The sequence below is a fragment of the Malaclemys terrapin genome, chromosome 2 (assembly GCF_027887155.1).
Source record: "Malaclemys terrapin pileata isolate rMalTer1 chromosome 2, rMalTer1.hap1, whole genome shotgun sequence".
NCBI lineage: Eukaryota > Metazoa > Chordata > Testudines > Emydidae > Malaclemys > Malaclemys terrapin.
In genome coordinates, this window is record NC_071506.1 from 185,670,605 (window position 1) to 185,684,024 (window position 13,420).

Here is a 13,420-nt window from a genome sequence, read left to right on the forward strand (position 1 = left end):
AGAACTGTTACGCTATACTAATCATGATTGAAAAAGTTGTGGGGGAAGCTCCCTAAAACATCACATATAACACAGAAACAGTGGTCTTTTCCCATTTCCATCTGCTAGCAGAAGAGAATTATACCATTCTCTGAGCTGCCAAAGCAGGGACATTGGGCAACATTTAAGAAAAGACATATAGGTGGGAAACAATTCAATTAACTAATCAGAAGAGGCTGACAAAATCCCTTTTATGGTTGTAAAAACAAGCTTACACAAAGTGAGATTTGCACTGGCACAATGGTTAGCCAATATGCAGCAGTTATCTGGAATGATCCTCAAAGTCCTGTTTGATGTGCAAGCATTGAATGATTACACCAAGGAAAGAGAGACTACGTTGCAATTGTTCCTCAGACTTCAAAGGAAAGACAAAGGGGTTAAGAATCAGAACGCAAATGCCAGCAGTTCAGTCACTCAAAGGGTTGTGGTTCAAAGAGGCAGCTCAGGATACATGCTGTCTGAGATAGACAAAGGATACTAGAGACTTCAGAGCCTGGTAAGAAATATCTGTAAATGAAATTAACTTCTAACTACAGAAGGCCAGGTTCTCAGCTGATGTAAATTAATGTCATTCCATTGGATTCAATAGACCTGGCTGAAGACCTGGCCCAGACTCTTTCCCCATGGATAGCCAGAAGAGTGCTTCACTTATCTCTTTTTACTCTCCCATGGTTACGTGCCTTCTTCCTTATGCCTGGAATGCCCCCTTTGATGTGGTCTACCATGCCTTAACCTTTTATTTCTCAAATCCCTCCCTAAAAACACTTCCTCTATACGTTGTAGAGAAAAATAAATACTATATATATATATATATATATAAAAGTGACTGACACAAAAATCACAGACCTAACATGCTGCATGCTGAACTGCACAGCTCATTTGCACTGTTTTTCATAATACCCCATCCCTCCTATACTCCATTTGCATATTGCATACTTATATGGCAGGATCTTTGGGTCTACTAGATAAAGGCCATATTTTGGCCCATTTACTCTGGCCACACAGATGCCTTCAACCATATTTGAGCTCCCTGCATAAAGCTATTGACAAATTTAAAAGATAACCTCTATAGCTCATTGATGTTTTTAAAGCAATTTAGATGGAAGTTGTATGTCAGCATAGGCTGCTGTATTGTTTTGGTATTATGCTGAGAAACACTGTGCCTATTGATGTATCCAATTGCTATAGACAGAGCGAGGCTGGACTCAAAGCCACATTTCCCTCCCAAGGTTCCACATGCAGCAATGCAGCTTTATATAGGGAATTGAGCAAAAGCGCAATCTAGCCCTAAATAACCAAAGAAAATAAGAACTCATTTATCTGAATATAGTTAGTAATAGAGCTGTGTAGGGAATGGTTTTCCCATCCTGGGAAAAATTTTGAGAGTTCTACATTCATACCACATTGGAGTGAAAAATCAAAATCTCAAAAATTTCCCAGGATGGGAAAGTGATTCCCAACACAGCTCTGTTACTAAATATATTCAGATAAATGAATTTTTATTTTCTTGGTTCAGGTCAATTGAAGTGTTTCATTTAAATAATTTCTAATTGTCTCAATGTTGAGCTTTTAATGATTTAATTCTTTTAAACTAAAAATTAAGTTTCTAAAAGAAATAGCTCAAAACAGAATTTTTGGTTTCATAAAGTGTCGAAATGAGAGATTTGGACAATTTTGAAACTCCCTCCACCCCCCGCCCAAAAAAACCTGTTTCTAAAAGGGAAATTTGTTGAAACTGACCCTTTCCCACAAAAAATCTCAGTTTCAATTAACTCTTATTTTTGACGGAAAATTTTTAGTCAAAAAATTGCCGACCAGCTCTATTGAGTAGTTAAGAGAGTATAAAGTGTAACCTAGATATGTATGCATTATTAGGAGACAAAATAGCTACACAATTACATATTATTATTAACCTTTTTCAAAAGGTAAAGAACTGCCTAGCTCCCACATCAGAGGCAGCACTGTCTAGCAGCTAGAGCAAGGAGCACTGGGTCCTATTCCAGCCACTTGATCTAATTTTCTTTATAAAGTCTCTGTGTCTTGGTCACTTCACCTGTAAACTGGGGATAATAATACTTCTTTTGCATTATAAAGCACTTTGAGAAAGTTCAGGGAGTGGGGAGAAAGGCTTTATATAAACGCAGTGTTGTTCTTGGTTTTGCAAAGTGTTGTGGTGTCTATGAAAGAAAGGGCAGTCTCACTAAAGTCACTAGGGATAAAGTTTTGCCCCCCAGTTATTTTTTCACCAGTCTCCCTATGGTCTTTTAACTCAGTGTCCCTAGAGTGTTCCAGAAAACCTGCCCAGAAACGTGTGCTGGGATAGTCTGGGGCACTGAATCAAAAAAAGACCAGAGGAGAATGTTGGAAAAACACCGGAGGGTGAAAACATGCTCATCTTACACAAATTGACCAACTGACTTCAGGGAGACTAGTGGTGAGCGAGGCAACCAGGATTTGGCCCTTTCTATTTTGTGTTGTTAACAAAAACAGAATTTGGACATTTAAGGGCTGATTTTTAGAGGTGCTCAGTAACCCAGAGCTCCCACTGGCCTAAAAGCTCAGCTCCTCTGAAAACCCCCTCCCCTTGCTGTGCTGGAAGACTTGTCTTATTGTTGACATTCATTTAGACTTGGATTTTTGCAGCTTTTTTCAGGCAGTACAAGCATAAAGTAAAGGCAGTGATATATAATCCAGTACTTGCATTGGTTTCAACTGAGAGATAAATTCCATTAATTAGTCAAAATGAAATACAAATTTACAAATCACAAAAGTAGTTAGGAACTCCATTGTGCTTATCACTGCACATTTGATTCAGTGCATACTAATACTCAATTAACATTATAAAAAACCCAAGGTTAAAAATATAATTAATGTAACTATAGCTTAGTTATAATTAACGTAATTATACTGATATACAGTGTTACAACAGCCATCTCAGCCATTATATTGATGCAAATTTATTCTGCTTTTGAAGTAAAGCTATTTGAATTACATTTTTAATTATTTATCAAGTTGAATATCATAACCATGAAAACAGCCCCAGTTCTGGTTGAAAAAAAATACTGTAGTTTCCCCTCTTTGGAGAGGTACCCTCTGGCCTTATGAACTTCTAATCCAAGATTTTAGATAAAAAATGACTTCTAGTTCAAATATGAATGGGAGTTGCTGTAACAGAGAATCTCTCTATATACTGGAATTCATGGGAGAGAAATTAAATCAGTCATATTAGGAGTGTCAAATGTTAATTACTTTATCCACTGGTTTCAATGGGACATCTTGTGCCCATCCTATCTAATCCTTGTCAATAGGACCCCAATTCAGCAAACCACTTAAGCACAGGCTTAAGTTCATGACTATTCCACAAAGCACTCAGACACAAGTATGTGCTGAGAATTAAGCTTAAGTAGCAGTGAAGTGAGTGAGAGCCAAAGAAACTGTCAAGTTCTTTTATGCTGGTCTGTGGCTAATACTTGAACGTGCTTTGACATCCTCCTGAGGGATCTTTATCTAGCCCTCTTCAGCAGCAGGGGCTGTGTGTCATACAGAGCCCTTGAAGGTAGTTGGGGCAAAGTAAAGAAGGATAACTGAGGTGGAGGGAAGAAGGCAGCTACCCAACATAACTAAGAAAATGGTACAGACGTATAATGCCTATTTGTGTGGCATGGTAGTGATATTTAGTTTCTAACAGAGACATCTAAATGTGAGCACTATGGTCTCCTTTCTTTTTCTATTTAGACATTCTAGGTAAGTGTGTGCTTTTAAGACTACGTTATACACAGTCTTATTCCTTACAGCATGAGAGTCCAATACCATATTATTGAAAACTAACGGCTAGGACATACAGATATCATTCAAAAATGGGATATGTGGCGAGATTTTCCTAACATTTTTAAAGTGTCATTATTTATCATATAGGTAAAGACATTTGGGTTTTTTTAATATGATATTTTTTCTGATTGTGTCCTGTATTTCCCCTTTAACTCCCATTGACAGAGGTCAGAAATGTTATAGTATTCCATTGTCCTGGTGTTTCATTTCCACACCTTCCAGAGTGACTGCTTGTGATATTGTTCCTTGGCTTGGGTTAGTATTAGGTTTCAAATAACTCTAACTGGGAGGCATTACCTGTATTCAATAATCGTTTATATAATTTGGATGACTATGTCACTGAATTATGCCAGTGCTAATGAGGTTCATACAATATGAAAAGGTAAAACTGTTTTTAAGTAGTACATTGCTATTACTGTGTCATGTTTGCTTGTAATTACTGCTACATTTGTATTAGCTCTCTTTCTGGAGCATTTTTATTAGAGTGGTTAATTACAGCTAGAACATGGTAGTAAAACCTTATTATTTGCCTATAGCCTTCATGTCTGAGGAGGAGTACTGAAATAAAAAATGCAATTCTTTGGTGGACTGATTGTGTGCCTTGGACAGAATAAATATGTTTCAGTAGGAAATTCAATAAGGCCTATCACAGTAAATGCACGGGAACCACTTGAAATACACATCTACTTTGGGCTGCATTAAAGAAATAGTATAGTAATAAATATTATGGGACAAATACATCCCTGGGAAGATGCTATTGAAGACCGTGGAATTTCAGGAGGGATTAATTTGGCCCTATTTACTTAAAAACAAATGATTGCTCTGTGGTATCAATAACTCCTTGTATTATTAACTCTGAAAGACATTTTAAAATATTATTTACTTTCCACCTTCTAATACATTTTGCCCAACTTGAGTAGTGAAATTCTAGAGGTCAATTTTCTCTTTGGTTCTCATGTGTTGCACAGTGCTTTTGGTTTTGGGTTTCCAACACTTAAAAACTGATTTTCAATGCTTTTTTTTTTTTTTTTAAATACATGAAAAATACTTCCTGTCACATTAACTTTTTCAAACACAGTCTTGTCTTTAAAAAACAAACAAACAAACAAATTTTAAGATCAAGATTTCCAAATGTGCCTATTGTTTTTGGGTGCCCAATGTGAGACCCTGTAAAGGGGCTTTATTTTCAGAGGGTGGGTGGGTATGAGGCACTTTCTGAAAATAAAGTCCCTTTAAGGTGACTCAAGTCAGCTACTCCAAAATAGAGGTACCCAAAAATCACCAGGTACTTTTGAAAATCTTGTCTTTTGAAAATCTGGGCCTAAACAATGGACCTTTGGTATAAAAGATGGCAGGTCAAATTCAATCCTGGTGTTACAATGATTTCAATGGAATTACTCCAGGGATGCATTTGGTCATTTCTGACTTTCCTTATTTCAATGTGCATGAATCTATTGCAATGTAAAGGGATGTATGAACAATTAAATATTTCCAATGCCTTTTGAGCTGCTTTGGGATTTTTTTTCAAGTTATCTTTTCCTTTGAGTTATACGAATTAGATTATCAAATATCTGTACCAATAACTGAACATATATATAGCAGCCCAAGACAGAGAGAGATAAGCAACATCTGACTGTGTAGGAAGGATTCAGCTTCTTTTTTCATAACATATCCTGTAAATTGGGTACTATATAGGTATTGACCATTAAAAGTAGCCCTTTGACCTGTTCTTCATGAGCTAAACCTTCGCTAGATGGTTGTGCTGAAACAGAGGTTTGTAGATCTTCCCAAGAAAAAGATTTAAAAAATTGGAGATACAGGATGTGTGTTCATTTCAACCATCCCCACTGTGGGCAAGATTGTGTCTGCACCCATGTTGTCTATCAATGGCTATTCCCAGTGGCATAGAACTTGTAAAGGCTGGCAGCCTGAACTACCACTGCTGCATGGGTTTCCCAACCACAAATATAACTCTGCTGGCCTTGAGAGACGAGTGCAAGGCCAGAGCCCCACTCTGCTTCTTCTGCAGCAGGAATGCCTGGGCCTTAAACTGCCTTGTAGGTGGTGGTGAGGGAGGGAGGAAAGGGAAAATAGAAGGCTTCCTGCATGCACTCCACCCTCCTCTTGTCCCCACACAGGAATAGCCCATATAGCAGCCCAGGGACTATTCATGCACAAATAAAATACAGACACTTTCCCCCATTTCTTTATACTTGGCACATTTATTCTCAGTAAACAGAGGTTCTACCCAAGTGAGGTTCTTACCCACGAAAGCTTATGCTCCCAATACTTCTGTTAGTCTTAAAGGTGCCACAGGACCCTCTGTTGCTTTTTACAGATTCAGACTAACATGGCTACCCCTCTGAGGAAAACAAGATTTCAGAAAGTTACAACTGACTTTCCTGATGTAGGGTTACCATACGTCCGGATGTTCCCGGACATGTCTGGCTTTTTGATCTTCAAATCCCCGTCTGGGGGAAATTGCCAAAAAGCCGAACATGTCTGGGAAAATACTCCCAGCTTTGTTTTGCCGGCATCCCTGCCCCAGTTCCCTGCTTACCTTAGAGCGGCTCCAGCTGTAGGCAGATTCCGCTGCGGCAGCAGTGGCTGCTGCTGCTCCCCCCAGACACCTCAGCTTTGTGTAGCTGAAGAGCCGAGCTGCCCGAGTGCTACTGGCTTCACGGTTTGCCGGGCAGACCCCAGACCCTGCGCCCCCGGCTGGGCGCTTCCCTTCCCGGGCTCTGGCTGTGCTGGGGAAGCGCCCAGCCCGGGGCGCAGGGTCTGGAGGTCTGGGGGCTGCCCAGCAAACGTGAAGCCGGTAGTGCTCGGGCAGCTGTTTCGCGTAGCTGAGCGGGAGGAGGGGGAATGCGGGGCGCTCAGGGGAAGGGGCGGAGACTTTGGGGAAGGGACGGAGTTGGGGCGGGGCTGGGGCAGGGCAGGGCCAGGGCCCCCTGGAGTGTCTTCCTTTTTTTAATGTTTAAATATGGTAACCCTACTTGATGTAACAAAAACTACTGAGCGCTTGTAGAGTCCTTAGAGGGCCTCTTTCAGTACACAGCAAATTAGAGGAACAGAAGCCTTTCCATGACTCCATGAACTTTCAGTGTTGTTTTTGCCTCTAAATACTCACATAAATGTGGTAGCTAAAGAGCCGGGATTTGGTCATGATGTTCCATTTTCAATAAGTGTTAGCTGGAGCTGCAGTTCAGAAATATCTGGAACTGGGAAATGTTTATGATACTCCCCAAATAGAAAACAGCTACCAAAATAACTAAAAATAGCTGATTTCCTTGTGGTGGCATTTCTTGTTTAGTTTGGTGATTTGGACTTGGGAGGGAGTTCTATTCATGTTCTTTTTAATCTGGGTGATTTTGGTAATTACATAAAAAAGACTGATAGATCAAAAAGAGAACCAAGTGAAACTAATGCAATACCCCACCACAGGCATTTCTGTTTCCATCTCCTCACTTTCCTGCATTAAATCTTAGCTCAAGTGATACACAGACCATGCGCCTCCCCCCCTGCCCCCCATCTTACTGGCTTTTCAATTTCACCAACAATTCCATCCAATCACATCCCACATCAGTAATTACTAGAAGCAGTGGAGGAAAGCTAGAGTGAAACGGCTGCCTGGGGAAATTCCAAGCAGTGTACATCCAGTGAAGGGAATATGGCTGGAGAATAGGGAATGTGGCCAGACTGCTGCTGTGCTCCAGCAATCCTCGCCTGTCAGAGCATTCTCCCAAAGCTACTCTAAGTGGCTTCTTGGGAAATTATGAGTGCCTTGGGGCACCAGTCATCTTTGTAGGCTGCTACTGTGCACACACTCTCTCTCACCAGGCATGAGGATCAGACCAAAGAGAAGAGAGTGTACATTTTTCAACTGACAACACTATGCAGGTCAGCTTGGCTTAGCAGTAGGTGCTAAACCATGAAGGAAACAGCGAGGGAGAGTGAAAGTGCACACAGTCATAAATCACTACTAATTTCCTCTTAACACTTGTTCTGGTATTATATCCACTCATTCCCCTAATAGAATCTACAAGTGCTGTATAACTGAATCTCTGACTTACAGCTACAACTTCCTCATTACCACCTGCTTGTTCTAATATTGCAGTTTTGAAGACACAGAAATATAAACACATATTTTATACATACAGGATTTCAGACTTTTTCATTTAACCACTGGCATGTCACTACTTATTCTCCTCTTTAAACTATAATGTCCTAATCTTTGCAATCACTCTCCATTTAAAATTCTTTCCACACTTGACTTATAGAGATTTTTGTATTTTTTTAACATTTATTTTTGGGTTGCCTTTTTTTTTATGTTAACATTTTACATTTAATTTCTGGGGCGGGGGGGGGAGGCGGGGACATTGCACATGAAAAGCCCCAAAATCAAGGCAATAAGTATACTCAAGGTTAACAAATGTATGTGAGCAGGAACAGTGTCCCCTTGCTATGTAATACCCCTGCTCTTCCTGATCACCTCTGCACTTGATTAATTGATTAATCTGGGGGTTTCCACTAAGCATTTAGAAATTAGCCCTCCTGAGTACTTCTTAGGAGTCTAACAGTGAAAATCTTTTGGTCTGGTATTGATTTATGGGGATGTGTATTTGTGTACCTGTAGAATATGTGCTGACATTTCCTACCTCCCACTCTATTGAATCAACCCATTCCCAATGAACTGAACTGCTCGACAGGATTAAATAATTTTAAACTGCTTAACCCAGTCAGCTGACTTTAAAAGCTTTGTTTTTGGGGGGTTTTTTTTGGCACCACAGACTTTGTAATAATAATGCGGTGTGCGGTAAATTGTGAAAGAATACAAACCACTCCTTGGAATACGATATAAAGAGCTGTAAGCATGCTGAGGCTTTCCTAGGTTTGATCATAAGCCTTATCATCAAGTAACAGTATTCTGATTGAGCTCTATGCTATTTACCCTGTAGGAGTCCTGATAACAGCACGCCCCCCAGATGGGGTGATGTCTCCAGTCAGCATCTTAAACGTTGTACTTTTCCCAGCACCATTTGCTCCCAGGAGCCCGAAGCACTAACGGGAAGGAGAAAAACGTAATAATTATCTTTACAGAAATATCACAACTAACAACATTAACCTTTCATCATGTTTTGTTTTTTTCACTCCTGGACTAGTTGTGTAGAGATCATACATGTGGGTGTGCAAATTTCAAAATCACCTAAGTGACATAGGAATGCATGTATCAGGGGGTAGCCGTGTTAGTCTGTATCCACAAAAACAATAAGGAGTCTGGAGGCACCTTAAAGACTAACAGATTTATTTGGGCATAAGCTTTCATGGGTAAAAAAACCTCACTTCTTCAGATGCATGGAGTGAACGTGTATAAATATACATATACACACACGATGAAATAAATACACACACACATATTCTTATGTCTCTTAGGTGCATACACTCTCATATTATATCTGTGTACACACACACACACACACACACACACAGGAGGTAATTTCAACCTTTGTAAGGTTTCTTGAAAAAGGAATTCAGTCAAATTAAAGGGAAAAGGCAATGTAATAAAAACACTATTTTGATCACTGTGGATAAAAAATTCAAATATTTCCTAAGTCCCATTTTGCAAATAACTACTTAGACACTTAGGACCCTTGAATCATTGAAAGTCCTATTCAGTGAACACATATAGTTACCTTCAGTATTATAAGCAATCGAAATATTTTCCTTTAAAGTCATGAAAAAGGACAAAAGCAGGATTAATAAAGTGTGTGTGTGTGTGTGTGTGTGTGTGTGTGTGTGTGTGTGTGTGTGTGTGTGTGTGTGGTTTACACCTTTGTCTTCTCTTTGCTGGATATTGGCCAATTTTTAAGCCGTTTGAATAATATTCTTTGGAAACTGGGAAAGGTTTGAGGTTCCCATTTTGCCATTTCCCATATGTTGCTAACAGACAGTGCCTATGGTGGGAGCAAATGTACTTATACTGCAGACAAAGTAACCTCCTACCTCCCAACACCCGAGGGAGCAGGGAAACAAAGTTTTTGCCTATTGGATGAGGGGGAGATAATAAACACTGACACACATACACACACACCTATGATGGCTCCACCCAATGTTCCCTCTGCAGACAGAGCTGGGATGTTCAGCTCACAGTCCCCAAGGATTGAGAAGAATGACAGTGAGCCTTCTTGCTGACACCATGACAACAAATGATGAGGGTTTGAGTCGGCTTACTATCCTCAGAAAATGATGAAGGGGACAGTGTGCTGAGGGGCAAGATTTAGCGTCTAGAGGCTGGGAATCTGCATCTTCACTCCCCTCCCCTGGTCTGAGGAAGGGCTGGAGTGGAGGGGTGTGCTCAGTATTTCCTTTTCCTCCTCCTACTTCCTCACCTCCAACTATCACCTCAAACCATTCAGTCTAGAAATGTAGACATTCCAAATTCTTCCGTCTAGATCCCTGGATGCAGAGGACTAGTTTTAATAAGGTTGGCTACAAAATCTAGACATTCACCACAGAAACGTGACCTCCTGAAAATTCTATCAGGGCTCAATACAGTTTATAAACTTCACACTAAATCTGGGAAAGTTTGCAAAGTCTTTCAGCAGGGTTTACCATCCAGAGTTGGTTATGCAAACAGTTTTATAAAACCTCATCTGGAACAGCTCACGAACAAATCTGAACCACATGGAATCAAGGAGTCTGAGAGCTCTTTCACTAGATCCAACTGAGCTCCCGGAGTATACCCAGCTTTCAGATTGTATAATCTGCTTCAGCTAAATTACTTGGGGCCAGAAGAGTTTACAGACGTATCTGGCAGAATTTGTAAATTCTATCATCTCAACAGCTAGAATTAAAGGAGGTCCCAGAATCCTCTAGTATAGCCTGTAATGTCTGTAAGGTTCATCAGCAGAACAGCTCTAGTATAGTGGAAATATTAGTAGAGTGTTTGATTCAAATACCGTATTGTTTTGTGTTTAATTGAATAATATGTATAATCTTTATGTCACAACTATGATTACAGCAAAACAGTCTTACTATCCTACTATCAAAAGAAAATATACCAACTGCTTCAACTTACAAATAATAGCTTTTAAAACTACTTTCTAAAAAAAACTAAGGCAATTTTCCCACCAACAAATTTACTAAATTACAGTTACAGTTGTAAATAACTATTACATTAAAACCACATTACTACAATGTTGCAGTTATTTAAAAAAAACAAGTATTTGAAGTCTGGAAGTTTAAAGTTAAGGTTAAAGTTAAGAAATATTTGAAAGTCAGGAACTTCACCATTGTGGTTTCATGACCAGCCCTGAGTTTGACCTGACCAACCTTCTACCTTTTCACCAAGAACCCTCTTAATCAAAACCACTATACTGCCAAATCAATATACCTCATTTACATTTGTGAAACAGACCACAAGCCTTTACCTAAATATAGTAATAAAAAAAAATAGTAGGTTTGGAGTTTGGCTCCATTTCCTACTGTATATACACTATCAACCATATAGATATAGCATGAAGATCTACAACCCATTGCAGCCCTCACATCATGACATAAGGGCTACAGTCCTAAATATCATCTCTTCTGTAGTGCAAGCATCCACTGACTGTAGGAATTGCCACCTCTGTTCCCACAGAGTTGAGTGCAGTCTGGAAACATCATTTTCTCACAGACATCACTGCAGAATGGAGATTCAAATCTGCTTCATCAACCCTCCAAAATACACATGGATTGAAACATTCCACATCTTTGTAATTCCCTGACATGTCTCAATTATCACATCAGAAAATGGCTGCACTGGGGATGAGGATACCAGGCCAGACAAAGTTGTTTGACAGTTGTAATGAACAAATGTGCTCACCTGCCTAACAACTACAGACGATGTTCTTCGAGCCACATTGTGAATATTACCAGCCACCTCAGGAAAACACACTGATCCCTGACTGCCATGATGAGGACGACCATGAAGGAATTGGCTGTGAGCTCCCCAAGTAGCCAATTTCACCTCCCAAACTGAACCAACTTGCCTGGAATTTGGCGGGAGGCACACAGGTTGCAGGAGGACAGAGTTTTAAGGAGGTACAAGGAGGTTAGTCTGTATGCTCATGCTGGAATGCTAACTACACATTTGCAGCTTATCTGTAAATAGCTCTCTTAATAAAGAGCTAGTTTAGTTTTTACAAGCACTGAGTCTTTTCATGCTGTTGGCATGTGGCATCTTAAATATTAACTGGTCAATATTGTGGATGGCAGCGTCTGAAATGTGCTAACCATGTGTGCCCCAAACCCAACACTGAACAGTATGTGCTAATAGCAGGGGAGTACCCTCTGCCACCAATGTCATTCAGTTAAGCACTGCAACATGTACCCATGCTAGGACAGGGACTGCATTCTAGTGGTGTACATTATTTTAATTTAATTAAGCAATTTATATTTTCAGCTGTATTTTAATGAAGTTATAAGTCTGATAAGTAGGCTTACATTAGCAATAGTAAACTTTGTATTAGGCATTTCATAGCAGCTGATCACTGATTGGTTAAAAACCCACAGTGTCACATGCTGGCGTCTCACCTCCTCCAACTGGTTATTAGGAACCAGGAAATACCCTCCCCTTCCCTGACAGCATTTATAGAATAAAGGCAATAATTCCTCATCTGCATTTTTGGAAGTTAAATCTCCACATACCTCTTAAACTGGAAAAACTAGTTAACTTTCCTCTGACATTTTAAGGTTCTACAATGTTTAATGATTCAGATTTAGGTTTAGGTTCATTCAAATATACTGGGACTGTTTCCGGAGGGTCAAATCCTCATTGGTTTTAATCTTTCCTAACCCAGGCAAAACTCCTATTTAAGCTAATTAGAGTTTAGCCCAATGACAATTCAGAATTTAGTCCATTGTTTGTGAATTGTTTAACTAGATATGCACCGTAGTTTCATGCCTAAACAACATTACTTCCATATAAGAGCAGGCTGAAAATCTATGTTGCTTTTTTACTTTTAGGTTACTCTAATTCATAGAATATCTCAGTAAAAACAAGCCAAAAGAAATAATCCTTTTGATGCAACAAACACAACAACAACAAAAGAGACACGTAAACCAAAAAGTAATATATCAATCACCAACAATTGCTTCTAAAATGTTAACAGTCCCCAGCAGTGCTTTCACTTCTACCCAACATTATCGATTTCTCAGAAATTACTGCAATTGGAAAGCTTCTGCTAGCAACCACAGAGCTTTGATTTCAGATTTTCTGAACATGCCTGAACAATTGCTATGATTACACAATTTTTTTTTTTTTTTAAAGAAGAGAAATGAAAAGGAAAAAATATAGAACCTTTTACCTCTCCCCTTGGTATCCCCAAGCTAATGTCTTTCACAGCAGTGTTCCTCTTGCTGAAACCTTGGTAACATTTCCTGAGATTGTACAGTAGAAGGATATCATTTTGAGTTCTTCCACCAAAGAGCCTCTTTCGTTCCACTTCTACATCCTCGTCTTCTGAAGGATTGACTGTGCTGCTGATGGAACAGTGACTCCTAAGAAGAAAAC

The 13,420-nt window shown here is 39.6% G+C and overlaps 1 protein-coding gene across 1 annotated transcript in view; it reads right to left on the reverse strand.

The window, feature by feature from the left end:
• Window positions 1-13,420, reverse strand: part of ABCA13 (ATP binding cassette subfamily A member 13) — a 281,687-nt gene that overhangs the window by 36,727 nt on the left and 231,540 nt on the right. The window contains exons 55-56 of the mRNA XM_054018854.1: window positions 13,215-13,407; window positions 8,819-8,928 (exon numbers count right to left, since the gene is read on the reverse strand). Coding sequence (XP_053874829.1) covers window positions 8,819-8,928; window positions 13,215-13,407 — 303 coding nt within the window. The remainder of the gene's footprint in view (window positions 1-8,818; window positions 8,929-13,214; window positions 13,408-13,420) is intronic.